Source organism: Echiichthys vipera, assembly GCF_963691815.1.
Source record: "Echiichthys vipera genome assembly, chromosome: 7".
Lineage (NCBI taxonomy): Eukaryota > Metazoa > Chordata > Actinopteri > Perciformes > Trachinidae > Echiichthys > Echiichthys vipera.
The window spans coordinates 28334928-28361487 of record NC_139832.1 but is presented as its reverse complement, the minus strand read 5'-3'; the positions used below and the strand labels follow the sequence as shown (position 1 = coordinate 28361487).

At 39.6% G+C, this 26560-nt stretch overlaps 1 protein-coding gene across 1 annotated transcript; it reads right to left on the bottom strand.

Annotated features, from left to right (window-relative positions):
* klhdc4 (kelch domain containing 4) lies at window positions 1–26056 on the bottom strand. Its single transcript, XM_083917362.1, has 13 exons — window positions 25865–26056; window positions 24937–25028; window positions 13171–13249; window positions 12820–12918; window positions 10634–10770; window positions 10189–10281; window positions 6775–6937; window positions 6614–6692; window positions 6288–6496; window positions 3440–3674; window positions 3112–3294; window positions 2805–2927; window positions 1–1813 (listed from the first exon to the last, which is right to left on the bottom strand). The coding sequence occupies exons 1-13, from the start codon at window positions 25961–25963 to the stop codon at window positions 1641–1643; spliced, it is 1764 nt and encodes a 587-aa protein (XP_083773488.1). The 5' UTR covers window positions 25964–26056; the 3' UTR covers window positions 1–1640.
* Window positions 26057–26560: the final 504 nt, after the last annotated feature.

Sequence of the window (26560 nt, the reverse complement as noted above, 5' to 3'; positions counted from 1 at the left end):
TGTGATTCCGAATAAATTTGAGGCGAGAGACAGGCAATACAGTAAGAGAATCTTTATTTATATTTAATCAGTGCTGCTTAGTTAGTTTGATCCGAGTTTCCTGGTCAGAGAGTGGCAGTTAGCTTAATTTATTACTTTTGTGAACTACATTCTGGGATGACGCTTCTCTCAGTAATCGTCTCCAACTTGTCCCACATCAAAATAAACGGTTGTGATTGGTCCGCACAGGGCGAGGTCAGCTGAAAATCTGTCTGAATGGAAGAGGGGCCAGACGTACCTGCCTGAGCAAATGAACCATGAGCTCGGCAGATCTGTCTGGTTTCCAGGCTGCCTTAAAGCTGCCCTAATCAATATCATCATACTTACAATGCATCAAGTGGCTGTTGCAAACACAAGTATCACCAACTCAGCTCTACACAACATTTTGGTGTCTTTCAGCCCATTGTTTGGGTTTTAGGGCCCACAACTTAGTAGCAGTAAGCAGCTGTTTTCATAAAATAAAATAAAAACTGATAAAACCACTTTATACCCCAGCACCAAACTGCAGCTAAAGTTAGTTACTATAAATATCTGATAATGCAGTAGACAGCTCTGTTTACATTAAAGGGAGAGTGAATACTGGACCTGCATTTGTCAGGTGGCCAGAGACATGACTCCAAATGAATGCTAATGTTGCTCAGTATCTGCTGAGTGCGTGAATAGGCAGCTGTTTTCCAACACATTCACCATATCAACGTCACAAGATGATATGCCTGTATTGTGTTTACAGCTTGTTGTGCTGCCCCCAAGTGGGAAAAACTAATATAAAGTAGGTTAAAGTGTAGACGAGATAGAGTCCAGGCACTTTTGAGGCTTTGCTGCACAGCTCTGTGAACTTAAACCGAACTGAAACCTGTGCGTAAAACACCCACGGTGACATCACTGATTTGTTCTTTTAACAGTAAGAGAAAAGCAACAGAAACGTTGGACAGATTGTACAAATGTATAACCTCCAACTTCCCTGCCCTCACAAAACCAAAACTACATGCAATTTAATTTGGCTCCAAGTATTTAAAAGGCACAAAATCACAATGTATGGACACAAATAATCCACCTCAATCATCACTTATGACCCATGTGGTGGTGTCTGTATCTGCATTTTTTTCACTCTACTGTGTGCGGGACATTTCTGGGCGTATGAAAACATATGACCAGCTGCCAGAACATAAGCATCCCAGAGTGAATCAGTTGTTGTCTTCTGGCAGGCACCGTAACCCTTAAACACTAATGTCTGCTTGACTTTCCTTCACCACACTGGTCTCTAAACTGACAGCAGCATTATAGTTAATCATGTTTACATTGGATATTATCTAGTGAAGTTACAGAAAAGAGAGAATTTATTGAACATGAATTAATCTGCTAAACAAACCATAATCTCCCATCTGATGCTATATTCTCAAAAGGAAAATAGCCCATATATTCAATTTGACTTTGATCAGTGGGAGAAACAAAGTTTGTTTGTTTTCTATTTTAAATTTCAATTTGTGTTACTGAATTATTACAGTTCAAATGTTTTTATAAAAAGCTAATTACAAAAAATATCACACGCATGCACGCACGCACACGCACACAAAGTCCCTCATAGAGTTTGGTGTATGCCACTATTGGTCTTCAAAGAAGACTTTAGCCATGGCGAGGGCAACCTTGGCGACCTTCTTGTCTTTGGCGTCGGGACCCATGTTGGCACGTGCCTGTCCTATCCAGTACTGCTCTGTACGGGTCTGGTAATCCGTCACCGTCTCTCCCTCCTGCACTGCTGGGTGCTCCTCTTCATCTGCAAACACACAGGTAGAGAGGTTGAAATTGCTGGTCACTAGGCCTGTCACATTAACAAATTTTGCTGGGCGATAATATTGCCCTTTTGAGACCATTTTCGACTGATACAATAATAATGGCATAATAATGTAAGTATACCCTTTCAAAGATCAATAAATGTTTATTTCTAAAAAATATTTAACACTAGTACTGGAAAACATTTTAAATATATCCAAAATAAATCTATAAGTCTATTTTAGCACATATGCGTTTAGTTGCTGCTGTTTTAAAACAAATGCGACACACTGGCTCGCTCAGGTGAAGTTGTTCACCACGTCATTGGGCTTGAACCCAAAGTGCTCCCACACAGCAGCTGCGGCATTTGTCTTTGAAACAAACTCCATCTTTGTTTTTATACCTTCAAATCTCAACTAGCCTCTACTGTACTCTAACTTGCTCCTCACAGGGCTCTTCTGCTGCACTCTGGTCAACACCAGAGGTCCGCCTCTCCACAGAGATCATGCGGCTGACAAGTGACTGACAGGACAGGTGAGGAGGGTTAACTCCTCATTAAGCTAAGGGAGAGAAAGGACTCAGTGGAAACCGATGCACCGGAAAACTCTTGTCCTCCAGTCTTTTTGATAGAACACCAGTAAAACACAGGAAAAATGGAAAAATGGAAATTATTGCGGATGGCAAAGTTATCGAGCTCATTAACAGTTGAAAAAAAAATCATAATCAAACTAGTATAGTACTGTACATAGTCAAAGTACTGAAAAAAACAGCGTAAAAGCTGGTTTCCTGCTAAATGAAAAATCAAACATCACCTTTAAAAAGAAGTGTATCTGCTCCAAATCTCCAAACATATATATGTGATTAGTCTGGATCCCAGGTGCACAGTACGGGTATAAAGCCCCTTCTACATTCTATATGCATGAGGCTCATTAGGAATTACATTAAAATGGTAAAATAGAAAAGAAAGATAGTGAAGAGGCAGAATAATCCCTTGCCTTCCTCATCCTCGCTTTCCTCTTCAGACTCCTCCTCCCCTTCTGCTCCTTTCCCCTCCCCCTCCTCCTCCTCCTCCTCCTCATCTTCCTCTGACTCAGACTCGTCCAGCCACTCCTGTGTCTCTGTGGGGAAAAAAAGAATCATAAATTTAATTAAAACCTTACACACTTCTCGCCCATCTTATCACCATCCAACTCCTCTTCTGCATCACCAGATATTCAAAGACAAATCAGTGGCTGTGTTTCATATCATCTTTGTCTACGTGTTACTTTGCTTTTGCATTCTTGACGTGTCTTTTTCACTCACTTGGATCCATTTCAACCAGAACCTCCCATTGGTCCATCTTGTTGAGGTCCAGAGAGTAGAAGTCGCTCAGGGTGAACTGGCGGTCGCCAACCTCGAACATCCCTCCGTATAGGAAGAGTTTGCCCTGACGCACTGTTGCCATGGCGCTGGACCTTGCGCAGGGCTCCACCAGGGGGGCCGAAGCTGAACCCGAAGAGATAAAGAACATGGGGTTGTCCAACCTGTCTATATTTTTGCTATTTTTGACAACTTAATTTAGTGTGTGTGTGTGTGTGTGTGTGTGTGTGTGTGTGTGTGTGTGTGTGTCTGTGTCTGTGTGTAATCTTGCCATCATCCTCCTCCTCCTCCTCTTCCTCCTCCTCCTCCTCTTCCTCCTCCTGAGCTCCAGGGACCACTTCCTTGATGGTCATCACTGTACCGTCCTCAGTGACAATTTCCTTGATGACCTCAGTGGGTCCTTGAGGTGTCCCATCCTCCTCCTCCTCCCCCTTCTTCTCTGTCCCCTCCCCCTCGGCTCCACCCTTCTTTCCCCTTCTTCGTTTCTTCTTCTCTGACTTGTTTCCCTGGACAGACAACAAACAATAACAATCAAGAATCGCAGACATCTGTGGAAGCACCAATACCCTGCAGTTGTCTGGCAGCTCCCTTGAGAGGTGCTGGTTCCAACCTTCTCGAACATTTATAGAGGTTATTAGTAAATAGTCAAAATTGTTGCTGTTGTTTTTTGTGTCGTTCCAGACCGTGTTCAGAACCGAGCCCTGCATGACGAGTGCTAACCTGACTCTGGCCAGATGAATTTCAGTCCGCCTTGCTTCACTCATTCATCTAGAATTCTCCATATGATTGGATAAACCACTTGTCGGTCATCTTTATTGCTGTGCTACTTCAACCAATCACATCGAAACCCACCTGTGACACTGATGAGAGCAACGCAGTTAAAACCAAAACAGAACAGCCGGCATGGTTTCCACCACCAAAAGCCTTCAGAGCCGTTCTCTGGTGTTCTTTTTAAGAAGAAATATTCTCTAGATTGGAAAACACAGATGAAACAGCAGCATCGATATTGACGCCTGCTTCCTCAATGCGTTGTCTGAATCACAACAGTCGCTTCTCCGCTACGTCACATCTATAAAAAACCTGCCCGGCGGCCCTAATTGACTCGACCACCTGAAATCACTTCCCTATGGAGCGATCCCAGATGGTTGAGTGGAGCTAGGCGGAGTCGAGACGGAAGCAAGGCGGAACGAAATTCATCTGCCGATAGTCAGGTTAGAGAAGTGCAGCCCTCTCATTCATTTAAATGAAGCCAGTCCAGCAGCGCAGCAGGGATGCCAACGGAGGAAACTCCAACATCCAGAGGAAAAAGTTCAACTGGGCTTAATTTTGCAATGCAACATCATTCGACAGACAGGCCCTGTTTTGGCCAATCAAGTGAACATTCCTTGCAGATTACTTTGTAACTTGAACTCTGTATTTCTACTGTTTACTTTGTGACCACCGCATCGAAAAAAAATATGCTGACTTAACTTTCCAGAGTTAAAAAATCCTGTTTCAGCTTTAAAGAGTAACTTAAAGTGTAATTCCAGCGCAAAATCATCCCATGCTCTTTTTCGGCAAAGCACCAATGGGCTTCTTCCTTTGGGATTGACTTTGCTAATCTACTTGAATGGACTTTACTATGAGAGGAGCTGGTACAGGGGCCAGTGGGTAAGTCTTTTAATAAACTCTGGGTTCACTAACTACGTTGTTGGCGCACAACATCAACTTATGTTCAAGTAACATGAAAGAAAACACTCCACCTTAAAAATTTGAGGCGCTGTAAAAGTGTTTGTTGACAGACAGGCTGTCACCCCACTGCAGTACGGTGTGTGTGTGTGTGTATGCATTGTTTAAATGGGAGAGAGAGAGATAGGGAGCATGCAGCAAAGGACCACAGGTTAGAATCCTCACTGCTGCAAGCCTGTGCAAAGTTATCGTGCACAGAGGGTTTTCTGCGCTGTGTTCTTCAACACCACTGGATAAAAGTGTCTACTCTACCCCGCCATGTTGTTATGGCATCTGTATGACCACACGTCACATCCCGCTGAGAGCTACATCCAATCAGCAAACGGGCTTCTCCCAGGGGACAAAAGAGGCCCTGCTCAGTCAAACGGCCTCCTAAATGACTCACAGTCAAATTAGAGACGTTTTTGGCGAGATAGACGCGCCTCATTCAGGATAGTCGACCATAGTGGAAACGCACCTATTCACGTTTCTGTTCTCTCCTCACCTGGGGCTGGGTGCGCAGCAGGGAGCTGCTAACAGTCTGCTAACGTGTTGCTCTCTCAACCAATATTAGGATATTAGGTTTACTTAAAGAATGTTAAAGACTATGTAGAATCTTTATTAAAAGCTGTATTCTTTTTTTAAATGTATTTTTATTACAATATTTAATATTTCACAGGCTGTTTTGAGGGGTACAGAATGAAAGTATTGTTTTTCCATAAAAAAATTAATTTAGTCTGATTTAATATTTAAAACATTTTTGACGCGTTTGACAATGGCTTTCTGTCCGGTTCTGTTTCCGTGGTAGCAGCCAATAGCGCTGGGCATTGCTGGTTGCCAGGGTTGTCTGTTGTTGGGTGCAGCTACTGTAGGCTGGCACTGGGTGAAATGGAGTTTGCCAATCCTGCAGCTGCTTATTTGTCCCAACAGCTGAGTGAGCGGAGACGGGCAAAAACCAGAGTCAGTATAGGACAAGCATTCACTCCATGGACTGAGAGAAAGGATCGCTAACATCACCTTTATCTTTACTTAGCTGGAACGGCTAACGCTAACTGTCAATCAAACTCCTCTAATTCTTGTTTTTATGGTGAGATTTGCCGCAGGGGATGGGTTCAAACAGACTCAAACTGACTCTGGTCTCCTGTAGGCTACTGGGCAACAAACCTGGCAACCCGACTGCTGGAATTATTTTTTGTTGTTGAAACTACAATCTTGAGACACTAGATGGTGGTGTTCTGCTCCTTCTCCATATTCAACCTTTAAGCTCTAAAAACATGCATGCAGTTTAAAATTCAGTTGCAAAACAGCACAGCATACAAATTAGCATTTGTCTTATAAAACTACTTGGTAGCTCATCCTTTCATCCAAACACACACTCATTCATTTAGCAGGTTCATGGCCTTGTGGCGTACCCTGAGCACGCCGGGGAACCAGCGGTTCTTCGCTGTGTCGTAGAGGTAGAGGTCGTTGTAGAAGTCGCCCTCCAGTGACTCCTCCTCCTCCTCATCACAAACCCCACCAAACAGCACCGCTCGGCCTGCTGGGCCCACCGCCATGGAAAAACCAGAGCGAGGAGGGGGCTTATTCCCAGAGGGGCTCACCCTGGACCACGACCACTTCTCTGGAGGACAGAGAAACAGTCCGGATGTCACAAACAATAACAACAGGGACAGTAGTTGGATGTGTTCTATTAATGTCCAGTTTTTATATTGCCTTTCATAACCTCTGTGTTTTGTACCTTGGCCATCTTTACCCTCTCGCTTGAGAAGGAACATGTCAGAATGGATGGTCCCCTTCTCTACGTCCTTCTTTACTCTCTAGACGCACACACGCACACACAATGAGGCAGGCCACATAATGATGTGATTATCAATACAGGAGAGGCGCACACACACTTACCACTTTAGAGTATCCCCCATAGATGACGATGCCCATGCCATCCGGCGTGGAGGTCATCTGACAGGCGGAGCGTGGTGAGGGGGCGGAGCCTGACGGAGTGAGGCGTGACCAGGAGAAGGTGTCCAGGGAAAAGGAGTGGATGTCATTGTAGTAGATGAAATCTCTGCAGGGAGAGGAGGGGGAGGAAAAAGAAGAAAGGGCTGAAAACTGAACCACAAACTGAAAACAAAAGGATTTGATACCTTTAGGAGCTTCAGCAGAGTCAACTTTATGAGATGACAGTTTCATTTGTAAAGCTGCATTAACTCTATAACAAGCTGACTATCAATTTCTTATATTTTCCTGATTAATTGATTAGTTGTTGTCAAAATAACTTAAAATGTTGATCGATGTTTACCAAAGACGACACCCTCATATATTTTGTTCTGCCCACAATTCAAAGATATTCAGTCATAGCCTCCTGACTACCAGTAGTTCAAATTTGTCCTCTGTGGAGGACATTTGTAAACCTGACTATCTCTCACCCGCTGCATACTACTGCATTAACTCCCTTTGCTATCTAGCGAGGGCATTTAGGGCTTTTCAATGATACCAAATGTGAAGGGGTGGGGCTTTGGTACCTTTAACTACCACATTAAGGAAAATGGCGTCCGTCAGTCCAAGCACATTTTACAGGGAAAGGAAAAGTAAGTGCATAATACTTTTTATTGAGCAAATTTTGGCTTAAAATGTTGTTGGCATATTTTATATGAGTCTCTTAAGAACACATTAAAACATTTTCTGAATTATTTTAGGTCTATTTTAGCATAGTATTTAAGTATTTAAAAAATGTCCTCCGTGGTGGACATTTGTAGTTATTTCCTCCATTTTGTTCTGTTTTATTTCAAATGAAAGAAAGGGAGTCATTCTCAGAAGCAGAGAGAATTTTACTGCAAATTGTTGATAGAAACTCAGATATTAAGTTGTCTGAAGAAGATCAAGATGCAGTGTTTGAGCCAGAAGCAGGGGAGGGTGATTCAGAGAACTCTGGGGATGAAACACAGGCAGGGCAAGCAGAGGCTGAGGCATCAGGTGAGGCAGAACAGTCTACATCTATGTCTAATCGGCGTCCACTGTGGTGCAAGAATTCATAGTACTGTTTCAGACTCAGGCCCCTCTTGACCAAAGTAAGGAAAGGATGTCTAAGTCAGCCTAGAACAGGAAAATTGTGCATTGATGAGCGAATGGTTCCATTTACTGGTCGATGCCAAGTGCACCAGTATATACCGGGCAAACCACACCCAACTGGATTGAAGGTGTTTGTCTTGGCCGCACCCACTGGTCTGGTATTAGACTTTGTGGTCTACCAAGGAAAGACTACCTTTAAAGTTACAGAAGGAAAGGATATTGGAGAGCAAGCTGTTCTTCATCTGACAGAGTCTGTTCCCCAAGGAACCTACCTGTTATTTGACAGGTTCTTTACAACGATCAACCTCCTCGACACCCTGATGGCAAAAGGGATGACAGGGACTTGAACCCTCATGAAAAGAAGAGTTCCAAAGGACTGCAAGATTATAGGGGATAAACCCTTAATGGGGCATCAGAGATGGTAGTCAGATGGAGCCCTCCTGAACTTGCTGTCATAAAGTGGTTGGACAACAAGCCAGTTGCCATGACATCCTCTGCCTATGGCATTGAACCTCAGGACACAAGCAGTAGATGGTCCAAGAAAGACAAAAGGTTTGTCGAGGTGTCAAGGCCACAGGCAAATGCTGAGTACAACACCAACATGGGTGGTGTGGACTTGATTGACCGAATGTTGAGTTTCAACAGGATGGCCTTTCACACTCGGATATGGACAGTGCATGCAGTTTTCCACTTCTTTGACCTGGCAATCACCAACTCATGGCTTCAGTGACTAGCAGTCTCTGGGGAAGAAACCACTGAAGTTCCTTGACTTTAAACTGCTCCCTGGTGAAGACCTGATTACTCTGGCCCAAGCAGGAGTCGAAAGTGACAGTGAAGATGATTACACTCCGCCACATCAAAAGTGGAAACCACAGCCAAATGCAGCTGTGAGACACTATGGCGCCATCCATCTTCCAGAAATGGTGGATGAAACACATGCATCAAGGTGTCGCAGATCCGGCTGCACGAGCAAAACCTATGTGATGCGCACAAAGTGCAAGGTATTCCTTTGTGTTTCCAAGAAGGGGAATTGCTTTTTGAAGGATCATACCAAATGAGCACAACAAAGCAAAACACAACAAAAGTGATGATGGACAGTTATGTGGATGTTAAACTCCATCTCATGTTGACTTATTGGTATTTTCATAGGGACTGACTAGTTGCCATCAAGGTTCAGTTTCACATGTATGGTGTTCTGAAGTCCACTGTAGTGGACACATGATATCTTAAAAATTTAAAATTAATTTTTTTTTTTTAAATGTTTGCAGTATTCTAATTACCTTACAAAGATTGGGGGATTTAAAAAAAATGTGATTGGACAATTTTTTCCCCCTGGTAGTCAGGAGGATAGAGGAGAAAAGAAACCAATATTCAATATAGCTCCACACACATTTGTGGCTATCCTTATAGATACAAATATCTGTCTCTTCAGCTGCTTAATGCTCCACTAGTTCACCAACATGGTGTGTCTGTGTGTCAGAGCTTGTCACTGAAAACTGCTGTCTGCTGCTGCCTGAAACAAGGCCGATGAGAGTAATGAGATGAACCAAGCAGGAAAGCTGTAAAAGCAAAACAACGAGCTGAAAAACACTGAAATATTGATGATTGTTGCCTGTGACTTTGTCTCTACAGGTAACCCCCTTCCTGGTTCACACTGTAATTCTACCCACTGTTAGTATAAAAATATTAGTTAGTGCAGCTTTAAATTTCAGATATAAGTAGCTAAAGAAGTAATGGCTTTCCCACTTTAGATAGATGGATAAGATGTGTGTGTATATATATATATATATATATATATATATATATATATATATATATATATATATATATATATATATATATACACACATCTTATCCATACACACAAAACTAAAACGGAAAAAATAAATATACATAAATTAATAAAATAAATATGTGTATGTGTATATATACAGTATATATATATATATATATATATATATATATATATATCTTATATATATATATATATATAAGATATATATATATATTCAAATCCTAAACTTAAAGAGTGAGTCTTGGTATGCCCCTGTGAATAAATCCTACTTATATCGTTTGGGTTTGTTTGGTTTCTTGTCAAATGTAAATTGACCAGGATATGAAATAAGCCATCTCCCTACACCCACTGTGGGTATGAAGGGAAGTAATGATGTAATCAAACATGTTAGTCGGCCAGCATCCATCACAGACGTATTGATCCAATCTTTTACTCAGTCACATTCTGCCTACCTCGTGCTTTCATGGAAACCTCCAAACACCAGCAGCTGCTTCTTGCTGAGGACCATCCGATGGCCGCTGCGACCTGGAGGACCCCCAGGTGCCCTGGAAAAATATTTGGGATCACTGATGTGGATATTTAGTTTGAATTTCTAATGCTCATTTTACACACAACACCACCGTGGATCTGGGGGACTTGTTTTTCTTCATCAAGCAGTGATTTTATGTAGCTGTAATTTTCTGTAATTACTGAAGCAATTCAACTTATCTACTGATTCTGCTTACATTAGAGGAAAGAATAAACTGATTAAGATGTCCTCGTAAATTCATTATATTTGAAATAATATTTCCGGCCACCCTCAGACCCCTGAATATACGCATTCAATCTGCCCATCATTACGTCCGTTTGAGGCCTCCGTTCATCATTACGTTTGTTTTTATGACCCTCTGTACATACTTGATGTTCTCCCACGTGTGCGTCGCCAGGTGCAGCACCCAAAGGTCCTTGTAGTGGTAGAACTGTTCCCCGTTTGGAGAGGCAAACTCTCCACCAAACACCCAGAGCTGACCCCCACCCTGGGGAACTACCACCGCCTGAGGGGGAGGAAGGGAGTAGGAGGGAGGGGAGGAAGAAAGGAAGGGAGGGAGAGAGCTGAATAAACAGTGAGATAAGGAGGTTCGATGTCCTCATATGTAATTGGGTTTCTTGCAACAGGCCATCAGCTGCGATGACATTGCAGATAAGCTCCAAAGTTTCCTCTGTCTGGCGCTACAGCGGCCTGCCCCCTTGTGGTTCAAATGAAGAATCACATACTTATCAGGGAGCAAACTGATATTCCAAAGGTGGCACTAGCAGGGTCTAATAAATATAGCCGTGTAGGTATTATGAACACCTGTCTTCTGATCAAGTCTTTGCTTACTTGGAAGTGGTACATATGGGACAACAAATTTCATCTCATCTTCAAGGTCGCGGGGGCAGCAGCTTTAGCAGGGGACCCCAAACTTCCCTTTCCCGGGCCACATTAACCAGCTCTAACTGGGGGATCCTGAGGCGTTCCCAGGCCAGTTTGAAGATATAATCTCTCCACCTGGTCCTGGGTCTTCCCCGAGGCCTCCTCCCAGCTGGACGTGCCTGGAACACCTCCCTAGGGAGGCGCCCAGGGTTCATCCTTACTAGATGATCCTGAACCACCTCAACTGGCTCCTTTCAACGCTAAGGAGCAGCGGCTCTACTCTGAGTTCCTCACGGATGCTGAACTTCTCCCCCTCTCTCTAAGGGAGACTCCAGACCCCCTCCTGAGGAAACACATTTTGGCCGCTTGTACCCGCAACCTCGTTCTTTCGGTCATGACCCAGCTTTCATGTCACCATTAATCTGGCCATAATAAGTGTGATTTGTGATATTATCGTAGCAATGATCAAAACTCACACTGGAATCACTTTACCTTACATTTTGTTAAGAAACTAATATTTTGACCGAATCACCGATAGGACACATCTTTCTGAGTAAACATCCTTTTTAATTCAACTCAATTATATTTATAGTCAAATCTCAGGACAGTTTTATTGTATTTCAAACAATCTTAAATAAGGTTCTCATAAATCATAAGGTCCCCCTGATTAAAATGTCATAATAGTCATAGTGTATTATGTCATAAAAAAGAGCAGCTGATCAGAATTGCAGCAATCAGAGAGAGCCTATTAACTGATCAAACATCATTTGTTGTTATTGTGCTTGATAAATATACAGCCATGTTAATTGTACATACAGTTTACAAGTTCTTCTTTTAATAGGCTATATCAAATGAGAAGGTCATTTTCTGTATAATAAAATAACTTCTACTTGAGTTTAACTGTAACTTATGGGCTGTGGCCAAATTAAAGGTTGAATATGTAGAATCTTTATTAAAAGCTATCTATTTTATATTTTTAAATACACCCAGAGGGCGTTTTGAGGGGTACAGAATGAAAGTATTGTTTTTCCATAAAAATATATATTAAGTCTGATTTAATATTTAAAAAATGTTTTGAGGGGTTTGACAATGACTTTCTGTCACGTTCTGTCCCAGCAGCTGAGTGACTGGAGACGGGCAAAAACCAGAGTCAGTATAGGCCAAGCATTCACTCCATGGACTGAGAGAAAGGAGAGAAACGGCATTAAAACACACGCCCACATAGCTACAGTTCTCCTTGATCGCTAACATCACTTTCATCTTTACTTAGCTGTAACGGCTAACGCTAACGGCTAACGCTAACTGTCAGTCAAACTCCTCTGCAATACTTGTTTTTATGGTGTAATCTGCCGGCGGGGACGGGTTCAAACAGGATCAGACAAACTCTGGTCTCCTGTAGACTACTGGGCAACAAACCTGGCAACCTGACTGCTGGAATTATTTTTTGTTGTTGAGACTTCTTGAGACACTAGATGACGGTGTTCTGCTCATTCTCCATATTCAACCTTTAATTTTACTGTTAATGTAACTATCCCCAATATCAAAATCCACCAAGATTAACTTAGTGTTTTTATCGCAGTCCGCAATAAAAAGCTATTATTGTCCCATTCTTAGTAAGTAAAACGGTTGCTGAGAATCAAATCAAATCTGAGAACTTACACTGGCAGAGGGACAGACAGTGTGGGCCTACCTGGTGAGAGCAGCGTGGGGGAGGAGGGTTCGGGATCTCTGACTTAACCCAGCTGTTCTTCTTGATGTTGTAGAAAAACAAATCGTTGTACAGGTACGTCTGCAAAAGAGGCAAAGAATGTATTCAGAGGAATTTCTGCCGTAACATTTTGACAAAACTGGGAAAAAGAGGAGAACACAGGCATCAAAGCACATGATCTTCATAAACAGTTTGCAAGTCTCACTTGATCAACTGACATAATAGGAATGAAGATGGCTTCCACTTTAAGGAAGTTTCTGTTAGTACTGCAAAGCCTGTGGCTGTGAGCTGGTGGACACAGATGACTAAATGTCACCACATATTTTCCACTACCTTCTTTCCGTTGAAGAATTCTCCTCCAAACAGGATGAGTTCATCTTTTTCAGGATGGGCAGAGAGAGACGCACTCAATCTGAAAAACATGAAAAGACATCAGACACCTACACACACCCTCCTTCCGTGGTTGACAGGCATGATTCATGCCTAATGTTACAATCTCCCCTGAAGCTGCTTCTTAGCCAATAGCACCAACTCTCTGGGGATTCATTTTGGAAGAATGACACCACAGCTCAATCTGAACAGCCCAGCAGCCACTGCAACTGCCTTTTATTGATAAACTAGATCGGGTTGTGTGTGTGGAAAAATCACGATACTCTTCTACAACTCCATGGCAGAGTCAGTCATTGCATTTTATAATGTTACTTGAGTTGGTACTGTGATCTCTCCAAATATAGTCTTGCATTGCCAGTCTCCACAGCGCCGGACGAGTTAACATTTTGGTTTAGGGGGAAAAAACCTTCTGGCTTGTTTGAGTTTTTATTTAACTGTAATTCCGGCGCAAATTCATCCCATGGTCTTTTTCTGCACTTTCACACCAACATCCAGCAGAAAAAGTTCAACTGGGCTTAATTTTGCAATGCAACATCATTCGGCATCCAGGCCCTGTTTTGGCCAATCAAGTGAACATTCCTTGCAGATTACTTTGTAACTTGAACTCTGTATTTCAACTGTTTACTTTGTGACCATCGCATCGAAAAAAAATATGCTGACTTAACTTTCCAGAGTTAAAAAATCCTGTTAAGAGTAACTTAAAGAGTAATTACGGCGCAAAATCACCCCATGGTCTTTTTCGGCACTCACACACATCAAATAAGACATCCAAACAGTTTTTTTCAGAGTATGAACTATTAACAGCGAAATCCAATAGAGTCGCTAACAGCCGGACGTGGCTAACACTGATTAGCTCGAGGCAGTACGGTGAAGGCATTAAAAGGTCTTTTTTAACCACTAATACTGCTCAAAATAACACAGAACCTCTGCAGCAGCATGACAAGAGTCCTTACACAGAAAACAAAGCACCAACAACGTAGTTAGTGAAATTGGGCTGATGAACATGCAATTGTGACGTAGTTTGGAAATTAAAGGAAAGACCAATGGTCATGTGTGACTCCTGTCGGGGCAGGTCTACTGAAGAGGTTAATGTTTAGGTCAACACAGACCCCAGCAGCCAGAATGAGACATGAGAACAGCCTACAGCCTCAGAAACACTGTCATGCACCGACCCGATGTCAAGTGGACCGGGCTGAATCCACTGCAGGTCTCCTGAAACTGCAAACTAGACGCCATCACTGCTCTGACGGACGTTTTCTCACGACCGGTGTTTAACGAGTGACCCGATGCGCCACCAGCCACCTACCTGTCACCTTGGTGGAGTAAAACTAAAACAGATCTCCTTTGTATACAGTCTATGGGTATCTCTCTTAAACACACAATCCTGTTATCATCATCTGCAACCGCAAAGGCAGTCAGTTGAAAGTCTCCGATTAACAGGGTCTGTTAAACCCAAACCCGTCACTCAGTCTGCTTTAAGTTTGATTCTGAAGTTATCAAGTCAGTCTGCTTTAAGTTTGACTCTGAAGTTATCAAGTCAGTCTGCTTTAAGTTATCAAGTCAGTCTGCTTTAAGTGTGATTCTGAAGTTATCAAGTCAGTCTGCTTTAAGTTTGACTCTGAAGTTATCAAGTCAGTCTGCTTTAAGTTTGATTCTGAAGTTATCAAGTCAGTCTGCTTTAAGTTTGATTCTGAAGTTATCAAGTCAGTCTGCTTTAAGTTTGATTCTGAAGTTATCAAGTCAGTATGCTTTAAGTGTGATTCTGAAGTTATCAAGTCAGTTTGCTTTAAGTGTGATTCTGAAGTTATCAAGTCAGTCTGCTTTAAGTTATCAAGTCAGTCTGCTTCAAGTTTGATTATGAAGTTATCAAGTCAGTCTGCTTTAAGTTATCAAGTCAGTCTGCTTTAAGTTTGATTCTGAAGTTATCAAGTCAGTCTGCTTTAAGTTTGATTCTGAAGTTATCAAGTCAGTTTGCTTTAAGTGTGATTCTGAAGTTATCAAGTCAGTCTGCTTTAAGTTATCAAGTCAGTCTGCTTCAAGTTTGATTATGAAGTTATCAAGTCAGTCTGCTTTAAGTTATCAAGTCAGTCTGCTTTAAGTTTGATTATGAAGTTATCAAGTCAGTCTGCTTTAAGTTTGTTTCTGAAGTTATCAAGTCAGTCTACTTTAAGTTTGATTCTGAAGTTATCAAGTCAGTCTGCTTTAAGTTTGATTATGAAGTTATCAAGTCAGTCTGCTTTAAGTTTGTTTCTGAAGTTATCAAGTCAGTCTACTTTAAGTTTGATTCTGAAGTTATCAAGTCAGTCTGCTTTAAGTTTGATTCTGAAGTTATCAAGTCAGTCTGCTTTAAGTTTGACTCTGAAGTTATCAAGTCAGTCTGCTTTAAGTTTGACTCTGAAGTTATCAAGTCAGTCTGCTTTAAGTTATCAAGTCAGTCTGCTTTAAGTGTGATTCTGAAGTTATCAAGTCAGTTTGCTTTAAGTGTGTTTCTGAAGTTATCAAGTCAGTCTGCTTTAAGTTTGACTCTGAAGTTATCAAGTCAGTCTGCTTTAAGTTTGATTCTGAAGTTATCAAGTCAGTCTGCTTTAAGTCTGAATCTGAAGTTATCAAGTCAGTTTGCTTTAAGTGTGATTCTGAAGTTATTAAGTCAGTCTGCTTTAAGTGTGATTCTGAAGTTATCAAGTCAGTTTGCTTTAAGTGTGATTCTGAAGTTATCAAGTCAGTCTGCTTTAAGTTTGATTCTGAAGTTATCAAGTCAGTGTGCTTTAAGTGTGATTCTGAAGTTATCAAGTCAGTCTGCTTTAAGTTTGATTCTGAAGTTATCAAGTCAGTCTGCTTTAAGTTATCATGTCAGTCTGCTTTAAGTTATCAAGTCAGTCTGCTTTAAGTTTGATTATGAAGTTATCAAGTCAGTCTGCTTTAAGTGTGATTCTGAGGTTATCAGGTCAGTCTGCTTTAAGTTTGATTCTGAAGTTATCAAGTCAGTCTGCTTTAAGTTTGATTCTGAAGTTATCAAGTCAGTTTGCTTTAAGTGTGATTCTGAAGTTATCAAATCAGTCTGCTTTAAGTTATCAAGTCAGTCTGCTTTAAGTTATCAAGTCAGTCTGCTTTAAGTTTGATTATAAAGTTATCAAGTCAGTCTGCTTTAAGTTATCAAGTCAGTATGCTTTAAGTTTGATTATGAAGTTATCAAGTCAGTCTGCTTTAAGTTTGTTTCTGAAGTTATCAAGTCAGTCTACTTTAAGTTTGATTCTGAAGTTATCAAGTCGTCTGCTTTAAGTTTGATTCTGAAGTTATCAAGTCAGTCTGCTTTAAGTTTGACTCTGAAGTTATCAAGTCAGTCTGCTTTAAGTTTGACTCTGAAGTTATCAAGTCAGTCTGCTTTAAGTTATCAAGTCAGTCTTCTTTAAGTGTGTTTCTGAAGTTATCAAGTCAGTCTGCTTTAAGTTTGACTCTGAAGTTATCAAGTCAGTCTGTTTTAAGTTTGACTCTGAAGTTATCAAGTCAGTCTGCTTTAAGTTTGACTCTGAAGTTATCAAGTCAGTCTGCTTTAAGTTTGATTCTGAAGTTATCAAGTCAGTCTGCTTTAAGTCTGAATCTGAAGTTATCAAGTCAGTTTGCTTTAAGTTTGATTCTGAAGTTATCAAGTCAGTCTGCTTTAAGTGTGATTCTGAAGTTATCAAGTCAGTTTGCTTTAAGTGTGATTCTGAAGTTATCAAGTCAGTCTGCTTTAAGTTTGATTCTGAAGTTATCAAGTCAGTCTGCTTTAAGTCTGAATCTGAAGTTATCAAGTCAGTTTGCTTTAAGTGTGATTCTGAAGTTATCAAGTCAGTCTGCTTTAAGTGTGATTCTGAAGTTATCAAGTCAGTTTGCTTTAAGTGTGATTCTGAAGTTATCAAGTCAGTCTGCTTTAAGTTTGATTCTGAAGTTATCAAGTCAGTCTGCTTTAAGTGTGATTCTGAAGTTATCAAGTCACTCTGCTTTAAGTTTGATTCTGAAGTTATCAAGTCAGTGTGCTTTAAGTGTGATTCTGAAGTTATCAAGTCAGTCTGCTTTAAGTTTGATTCTGAAGTTATCAAGTCAGTCTGCTTTAAGTTATCATGTCAGTCTGCTTTAAGTTATCAAGTCAGTCTGCTTTAAGTTTGATTATGAAGTTATCAAGTCAGTCTGCTTTAAGTGTGATTCTGAGGTTATCAGGTCAGTCTGCTTTAAGTTTGATTCTGAAGTTATCAAGTCAGTCTGCTTTAAGTTTGATTCTGAAGTTATCAAGTCAGTTTGCTTTAAGTGTGATTCTGAAGTTATCAAATCAGTCTGCTTTAAGTTATCAAGTCAGTCTGCTTTAAGTTATCAAGTCAGTCTGCTTTAAGTTTGATTATAAAGTTATCAAGTCAGTCTGCTTTAAGTTATCAAGTCAGTATGCTTTAAGTTTGATTATGAAGTTATCAAGTCAGTCTGCTTTAAGTTTGTTTCTGAAGTTATCAAGTCAGTCTACTTTAAGTTTGATTCTGAAGTTATCAAGTCAGTCTGCTTTAAGTTTGATTCTGAAGTTATCAAGTCAGTCTGCTTTAAGTTTGACTCTGAAGTTATCAAGTCAGTCTGCTTTAAGTTTGACTCTGAAGTTATCAAGTCAGTCTGCTTTAAGTTATCAAGTCAGTCTTCTTTAAGTGTGATTCTGAAGTTATCAAGTCAGTTTGCTTTAAGTGTGTTTCTGAAGTTATCAAGTCAGTCTGCTTTAAGTTTGACTCTGAAGTTATCAAGTCAGTCTGTTTTAAGTTTGACTCTGAAGTTATCAAGTCAGTCTGCTTTAAGTTTGACTCTGAAGTTATCAAGTCAGTCTGCTTTAAGTTTGATTCTGAAGTTATCAAGTCAGTCTGCTTTAAGTCTGAATCTGAAGTTATCAAGTCAGTTTGCTTTAAGTGTGATTCTGAAGTTATCAAGTCAGTCTGCTTTAAGTGTGATTCTGAAGTTATCAAGTCAGTTTGCTTTAAGTGTGATTCTGAAGTTATCAAGTCAGTCTGCTTTAAGTTTGATTCTGAAGTTATCAAGTCAGTCTGCTTTAAGTCTGAATCTGAAGTTATCAAGTCAGTTTGCTTTAAGTGTGATTCTGAAGTTATCAAGTCAGTCTGCTTTAAGTGTGATTCTGAAGTTATCAAGTCAGTTTGCTTTAAGTGTGATTCTGAAGTTATCAAGTCAGTCTGCTTTAAGTTTGATTCTGAAGTTATCAAGTCAGTTTGCTTTAAGTGTGATTCTGAAGTTATCAAGTCAGTCTGCTTTAAGTGTGATTCTGAAGTTATCAAGTCAGTCTGCTTTAAGTTATCAAGTCAGTCTGCTTTAAGTTATCAAGTCAGTCTGCTTTAAGTTTGATTATGAAGTTATCTAGTCAGTCTGCTTTAAGTTATCAAGTCAGTCTGCTTTAAGTTTGATTATGAAGTTATCAAGTCTGTCTGCTTTAAGTGTGATTCTGAAGTTATCAAGTCAGTCTGCTTTAATTTTGATTCTGAAGTTATCAAGTCAGTCTGCTTTAGTTTGATTCTGAAGTTATCAAGTCAGTCTGCTTTAGTGTGATTCTGAAGTTATCAAGCCAGTCTGCTTTAAGTTTGATTCTGAAGTTATCAAGTCAGTCTGCTTTAAGTTTGATTCTGACGTTATCAAGTCAGTCTGCTTTAAGTTTGATTCTGAAGTTATCAAGTCAGTCTGCTTTAAGTTTGACTCTGAAGTTATCAAGTCAGTCTGCTTTAAGTTTGATTCTGAAGTTATCAAGTCAGTCTGCTTTAAGTTTGACTCTGAAGTTATCAAGTCAGTCTGCTTTAAGTTTGATTCTAAAGTTATCAAGTCAGTCTGCTTTAAGTTTGACTCCGAAGTTATCAAGTCAGTCTGCTTTAAGTTGGACTCAAGTCAGTCTGCTTTAAGTTTCATTCTGAAGTTATCAAGTCAGTCTGCTTTAAGTTTGATTCTGTTATCAAGTCAGTCTGCTTTAAGTTTGATTCTGTAGTTATCAAGTCAGTCTGCTTTAAGTTTGATTCTGTTATCAAGTCAGTCTGCTTTAAGTTGGATTCAAGTCAGTCTACTTTAAGTTTCATTCTGAAGTTATCAAGTCAGTCTGCTTTAAGTTTGATTCTGAAGTTATCAAGTCAGTCTGCTTTAAGTTTGATTCTGAAGTTATCAAGTCAGTCTGCTTTAAGTTTGATTCTGAAGTTATCAAGTCAGTCTGCTTTAAGTTTGATTCTGAATTTATCAAGTCAGTCTGCTTTAAGTTTGATTCTGAAGTTATCAAGTCAGTCTGCTTTAAGTTTGATTCTGAAGTTATCAAATCAGTCTGCTTTAAGTTTGATTCTGAAGTTATCAAGTCAGTCTGCTTTAAGTTTGATTCTGAAGTTATCAAGTCAGTCTGCTTTAAGTTTGATTCTGAAGTTATCAAGTCAGTCTGCTTTGAGTTTGATTCTGAAGTTATCAAGTCAGTCTGCTTTAAGTTTGATTCTGAAGTTATCAAGTCAGTCTGCTTTAAGTTTAATTCTGAAGTTATCAAGTCAGTCTGCTTTAAGTTTGATTCTGAAGTTATCAAGTCAGTCTGCTTTAAGTTTGATTCAAGTCAGTCTGCTTTAAGTTTGATTCTGAAGTTATCAAGTCAGTCTGCTTTAAGTTTGATTCTGAAGTTATCAAGTCAGTCTGCTTTAAGTTTGACTCTGAAGTTATCAAGTCAGTCTGCTTTAAGTTATCAAGTCAGTCTTCTTTAAGTGTGATTCTGAAGTTATCAAGTCAGTTTGCTTTAAGTGTGTTTCTGAAGTTATCAAGTCAGTCTACTTTAAGTTTGACTATGAAGTTATCAAGTCAGTCTGTTTTAAGTTTGACTCTGAAGTTATCAAGTCAGTCTGCTTTAAGTTTGACTCTGAAGTTATCAAGTCAGTCTGCTTTAAGTGTGATTCTGAAGTTATCAAGTCAGTCTGCTTTAAGTTTGATTCTGAAGTTATCAAGTCAGTCTGCTTTAAGTCTGAATCTGAAGTTATCAAGTCAGTTTGCTTTAAGTGTGATTCTGAAGTTATCAAGTCAGTCTGCTTTAAGTGTGATTCTGAAGTTATCAAGTCAGTTTGCTTTAAGTGTGATTCTGAAGTTATCAAGTCAGTCTGCTTTAAGTTTGATTCTGAAGTTATCAAGTCAGTTTGCTTTAAGTGTGATTCTGAAGTTATCAAGTCAGTCTGCTTTAAGTGTGATTCTGAAGTTATCAAGTCAGTCTGCTTTAAGTTATCAAGTCAGTCTGCTTTAAGTTATCAAGTCAGTCTGCTTTAAGTTTGATTATGAAGTTATCAAGTCAGTCTGCTTTAAGTTATCAAGTCAGTCTGCTTTAGGTTTGATTATGAAGTTATCAAGTCAGTCTGCTTTAAGTGTGATTCTGAAGTTATCAAGTCAGTCTGCTTTAATTTTGATTCTGAAGTTATCAAGTCAGTCTGCTTTAGTTTGATTCTGAAGTTATCAAGTCAGTCTGCTTTAAGTGTGATTCTGAAGTTATCAAGTCAGTTTGCTTCAAGTGTGATTCTGAAGTTATCAAGCCAGTCTGCTTTAAGTTTGATTGTGAAGTTATCAAGTCAGTCTGCTTTAAGTTTGATTCTGACGTTATCAAGTCAGTCTGCTTTAAGTGTGATTCTGAAGTTATCAAGTCAGTCTGCTTTAAGTTTGATTCTGAAGTTATCAAGTCAGTCTGCTTTAAGTTTGATTCTGAAGTTATCAAGTCAGTCTGCTTTAAGTTTGACTCTGAAGTTATCAAGTCAGTCTGCTTTAAGTTTGATTCTGAAGTTATCAAGTCAGTCTGCTTTAAGTTTGACTCTGAAGTTATCAAGTCAGTCTGCTTTAAGTTTGATTCTAAAGTTATCAAGTCAGTCTGCTTTAAGTTTGACTCCGAAGTTATCAAGTCAGTCTGCTTTAAGTTTGACTCCGAAGTTATCAAGTCAGTCTGCTTTAAGTTGGACTCAAGTCAGTCTGCTTTAAGTTTCATTCTGAAGTTATCAAGTCAGTCTGCTTTAAGTTTGATTCTGTTATCAAGTCAGTCTGCTTTAAGTTTGATTCTGTAGTTATCAAGTCAGTCTGCTTTAAGTTTGATTCTGTTATCAAGTCAGTCTGCTTTAAGTTGGATTCAAGTCAGTCTGCTTTAAGTTTGATTCTGAAGTTATCAAGTCAGTCTGCTTTAAGTTTGATTCTAAAGTTATCAAGTCAGTCTGCTTTAAGTTTGATTCTGAAGTTATCAAGTCAGTCTGCTTTAAGTTTGATTCTGAAGTTATCAAGTCAGTCTGCTTTAAGTTTGATTCTGAAGTTATCAAGTCAGTCTGCTTTAAGTTTGATTCTGAAGTTATCAAGTCAGTCTGCTTTAAGTTTGATTCTGAAGTTATCAAATCAGTCTGCTTTAAGTTTGATTCTGAAGTTATCAAGTCAGTCTGCTTTAAGTTTGATTCTGAAGTTATCAAGTCAGTCTGCTTTAAGTTTGATTCTGAAGTTATCAAGTCAGTCTGCTTTGAGTTTGATTCTGAAGTTATCAAGTCAGTCTGCTTTAAGTTTGATTCTGAAGTTATCAAGTCAGTCTGCTTTAAGTTTGATTCTGAAGTTATCAAGTCAGTCTGCTTTAAGTTTGATTCTGAAGTTATCAAGTCAGTCTGCTTTAAGTTTGATTCTGTTATCAAGTCAGTCTGCTTTAAGTTGGATTCAAGTCAGTCTGCTTTAAGTTTGATTCTGAAGTTATCAAGTCAGTCTGCTTTAAGTTTGATTCTGAAGTTATCAAGTCAGTCTGCTTTAAGTGTGATTCTGAAGTTATCAAGTCAGTCTGCTTTAAGTTTGATTCTGAAGTTATCAAGTCAGTCTGCTTTAAGTTTGATTCTGAAGTTATCAAGTCAGTCTGCTTTAAGTTTGATTCTGAAGTTATCAAGTCAGTCTGCTTTAAGTTTGATTCTGAAGTTATCAAATCAGTCTGCTTTAAGTTTGATTCTGAAGTTATCAAGTCAGTCTGCTTTAAGTTTGATTCTGAAGTTATCAAGTCAGTCTGCTTTAAGTTTGATTCTGAAGTTATCAAGTCAGTCTGCTTTGAGTTTGATTCTGAAGTTATCAAGTCAGTCTGCTTTAAGTTTGATTCTGAAGTTATCAAGTCAGTCTGCTTTAAGTTTGATTCTGAAGTTATCAAGTCAGTCTGCTTTAAGTTTGATTCTGAAGTTATCAAGTCAGTCTGCTTTAAGTTTGATTCAAGTCAGTCTGCTTTAAGTTTGATTCTGAAGTTATCAAGTCAGTCTGCTTTAAGTTTGATTCTGAAGTTATCAAGTCAGTCTGCTTTAAGTTTGATTCAAGTCAGTCTGCTCTAAGTTTTATTCTGAAGTTATCAAGTCAGTCTGCTTGAAGGTTGATTCTGAAGTTATCAAGTCAGTCTGCTTTAAGTTTGATTCTGAAGTTATCAAGTCAGTCTGCTTTAAGTTTGATTCTGAAGTTATCAAGTCAGTTTGCTTTAAGTGTGATTCTGAAGTTATCAAGTCAGCCTGCTTTAAGTTTGATTCTGAAGTTATCAAGTCAGTCTGCTTTAAGTTTGATTCTGAAGTTATCAAGTCAGTCTGCTTTAAGTTTGATTCTGAAGTTATCAAGTCAGTCTGCTTTAAGTGTGATTCTGAAGTTATCAAGTCAGTCTGCTTTAAGTTTGATTCTGAAGTTATCAAGTCAGTCTGCTTTAAGTTTGATTCTGAAGTTATCAAGTCATTCTGCTTTAAGTTTGATTCTGAAGTTATCAAGTCAGTCTGCTTTAAGTTTGATTCTGAAGTTATCAAGTCAGTCTGCTTTAAGTTTGATTCTGAAGTTATCAAGTCAGTCTGCTTTAAGTCTGAATCTGAAGTTATCAAGTTAGTCTGCTTTAAGTTTGATTCTGAAGTTATCAAGTCAGTCTGCTTTAAGTTTGATTCTGAAGTTATCAAGTCAGTCTGCTTTAAGTTTAATTCTGAAGTTATCAAGTCAGTCTGCTTTAAGTTTGATTCTGAAGTTATCAAGTCAGTCTGCTTTAAGTGTGATTCTGAAGTTATCAAGTCAGTCTACTTTAAGTTTGATTCTGAAGTTATCAAGTCAGTCTGCTTTAAGTTTGATTCTGAAGTTATCAAGTCAGTCTGCTTTAAGTTTGATTCAAGTCAGTCTGCTTTAAGTTTGATTCTGAAGTTATCAAGTCAGTCTGCTTTAAGTTTGATTCTGAAGTTATTAAGTCAGTCTGCTTTAAGTGTGATTCTGAAGTTATCAAGTCAGTCTGCTTTAAGTTTGATTCTGAAGTTATCAAGTCAGTCTGCTTTAAGTTTGATTCTGAAGTTATCAAGTCATTCTGCTTTAAGTTTGATTCTGAAGTTATCAAGTCAGTCTGCTTTAAGTTTGATTCTGTAGTTATCAAGTCAGTCTGCTTTAAGTTTGATTCTGTAGTTATCAAGTCAGTCTGCTTTAAGTGTGATTCTGAAGTTATCAAGTCAGTCTGCTTTAAGTTTGATTCTGAAGTTATCAAGTCAGTCTGCTTTAAGTGTGATTCTGAAGTTATCAAGTCAGTCTGCTTTAAGTTTGATTCTGAAGTTATCAAGTCAGTCTGCTTTAAGTTTGATTCTGAAGTTATCAAGTCAGTCTGCTTTAAGTTTGATTCTGAAGTTATCAAGTCAGTCTGCTTTAAGTGTGATTCTGAAGTTATCAAGTCAGTCTACTTTAAGTTTGATTCTGAAGTTATCAAGTCAGTCTGCTTTAAGTTTGATTCTGAAGTTATCAAGTCAGTCTGCTTTAAGTTTGATTCTGAAGTTATCAAGTCAGTCTGCTTTAAGTTTGATTCAAGTCAGTCTGCTTTAAGTTTGATTCTGAAGTTATCATGTCAGTCTGCTTTAAGTTTGATTCTGAAGTTATCAAGTCAGTCTGCTTTAAGTTTGACTCTGAAGTTATCAAGTCAGTCTGCTTCAAGTTCGACTCTGAAGTTATCAAGTCAGTCTGCTTTAAGTTTGACTCTGAAGTTATCAAGTCAGTCTGCTTTAAGTTTGACTCTGAAGTTATCACTTGTCAGTGTGTGGACACGTCAGAATTTTGCGTTTTTTCACTGCTACAATGTTGCATCTGTGGCTGCTGCTAATGAAACCACATAAAAGTCTACTGTGCTGGGCTTTTTTTTATCATCATTATGTTTTGTTTTCTTAATTTATCATACAGCACAGAGGTCCGGGATATTTCCAAGAGATCTTGGGCTTTAGCTCTGAATGCCCAGGGCTAACGACGCGCCTGGTTGTTACATAAAGAAGACTGTCTCTGTCTTATTTGATGTATGTAAGTGCCGAAAAAAGACCATGGGATGATTTTACGCCGGAATGACACTTTAAACCAATCACAATCACCCTGGATGGCACTTAACCCTGGATGCAACCACAGAAGCAGAGATAGCGAAATGGACTTTATCAGGGCTGCCCAACCCTGCTCCTGGAGAGCCACTGCCCTGCATGTTTTAGGTTTCTCCCTGGTCCAACACACCTGAGTCTAATGATGTGCTCTTAATCAAACTGCTGAAGCTTGTCACAGGTTTGATAATCGTTAGACTCAGGTGTGTTAGAGCAGGGAGAAACCTAAAACATGCAGGACAGTTCGCCCTCCAGGAGCAGGATTGGACACCCTTGGTCTATATCCTGTGAGTCAGAGTACTCAACAGGTGAAAGTCTGTATATACATGATAACAATGAAGTATTTCACCTGGCTGATGGAGGTGGACATGTTGTCTCTACAACTTGGGTCTTCTTTGAATCCAGATTCTGAAACTCAGCAATCAGAGCCTCCAGGTCCTCCTAGAGTCAGAGAAGAAGAAGCACACAGCCGGGAGAATTGAAACGGCTTTCAAATCAAAGTTGTTCCGATTTACCAGTATCGGAAATGCCTCCCATATTGCGGAAAATGCTGGCATTGGTATCGGCGAGTACTGGAGTCCAGGCACTGAGCCGATACCACGTAATCTATTAGACATAGGAATCTATACTGGTCAGCTCTGACACGGTTCTTCATACTCTTTAATTAATCAGTTTACTAATTCTTAGTAGTTCTTGTTAATAATTCTTCCTATATTTATTTAGTTAAGTTGCTGTTTTATACTGTTCTATTTGCTGCGTTCATTCATGTTTTACAAAGGGTTTAACCTGAGCCAGGCCTTACCACAATGATAATCACATCACAGTCATGCAGGTGTAAGATTTTTTAGAAACACACTGGTCTCTGTGTCGGTCCTCGGTATGGGTCGATACTCACAGCACGAGTATCCCAATCGGTATGGAGAGGGGGAATGGTTTTAGAGCATCTCCATTTGAAAGTGGGGTGTATAACTACTCTGTAAAGTGTCCCAAGATGACTTATGTTATGATTTGGCACTGTAAATAAAAGTGAATTGAAATATTAGCCAATGATGTGGGGCCTAGCACTTATCCTAAGTTTTGTGACCTGGCATTCATTTAATTTGAGAGTAGACATTTAGTGAGCATCTGTAGTAAACAGTGACTCCAGACCAACAGCAAGCTAAATATAAAGTCCATACATTAACGGCCATTTACTAAACGCTACAAAGCTGTTGTGTGAATGCCTGTGTCGTGTGAATGTAAAACATTGAGGTGTGGGCTGAACAGTTCAGTGGTACCTCCTCTCGTTTGGACCTCTTTGAAACTTTCTTCTCCATCTTGGCGGCTGTCTTCTCCGCCCCCTTCACCTTCTTCTCTTTCTTGCCCTTTTTGCCCATGGCTGCTGTGCCGCACTGACGGATAACGCTCAATTCACGAGGGTGTGTTAGTTCAAATCAAGTCGCTGTCACATGGAAATGCAAACACACACACTCGCATGCCGAAGCCTTTCCTCCGACAAGGGACGTTTACTTCCTGCAACAAACGTGACGTGAGCGCAGTGTCGCAGCCTAACAGCGCCCTCTGGCGGCCCGGAGGACCCACAGACACATGCTCTAAACGGGACTTTCTCATTCTTTTCCATAATGTAATGTTAAAAATTAAACTTTCATATATTTCAGATTCATTGCACACCAACTGAAATATTTCAGGTCTTTTATTGTTTTAACACTGATGATTTTGGCATACAGCTCATGAAAACCCAAAATTCCCGACTCAAAAAATTAGCATATCATGGAAAGGTTCTCTAAACGAGCTATTAGCCTAATCATCTGAATCAACTAATTAACTCTAAACACCTGCAAAAGATTCCTGAGGCTTTTAAAAACTCCCAGCTTGGTTCATTACTCAAAACTGCAATCATGGGTAAGACTGCCGACCTGACTGCTCTCCAGAAGGCCATCATTGACACCCTCAAGCAAGAGGGTAAGGCTGTT

What these genes read in the sequence shown, in the direction of transcription:
- klhdc4 (XM_083917362.1), bottom strand. Translation starts at nt 25,963, where the DNA reads ATGGGCAAAAAGGGCAAGAAAGAGAAGAAGGTGAAGGGGGCGGAGAAG. An exon ending in AGAGGTCCAAACGAGAGGAG is followed by an intron (nt 25,029 to 25,864) that starts GTACCACTGAAC and finishes CTCTGACTCTAG; the next exon opens with GAGGACCTGGAGGCTCTGAT. An exon ending in TCTGGTTGAAATGGATCCAA is followed by an intron (nt 2,928 to 3,111) that starts GTGAGTGAAAAA and finishes TTTTCCCCACAG; the next exon opens with AGACACAGGAGTGGCTGGAC.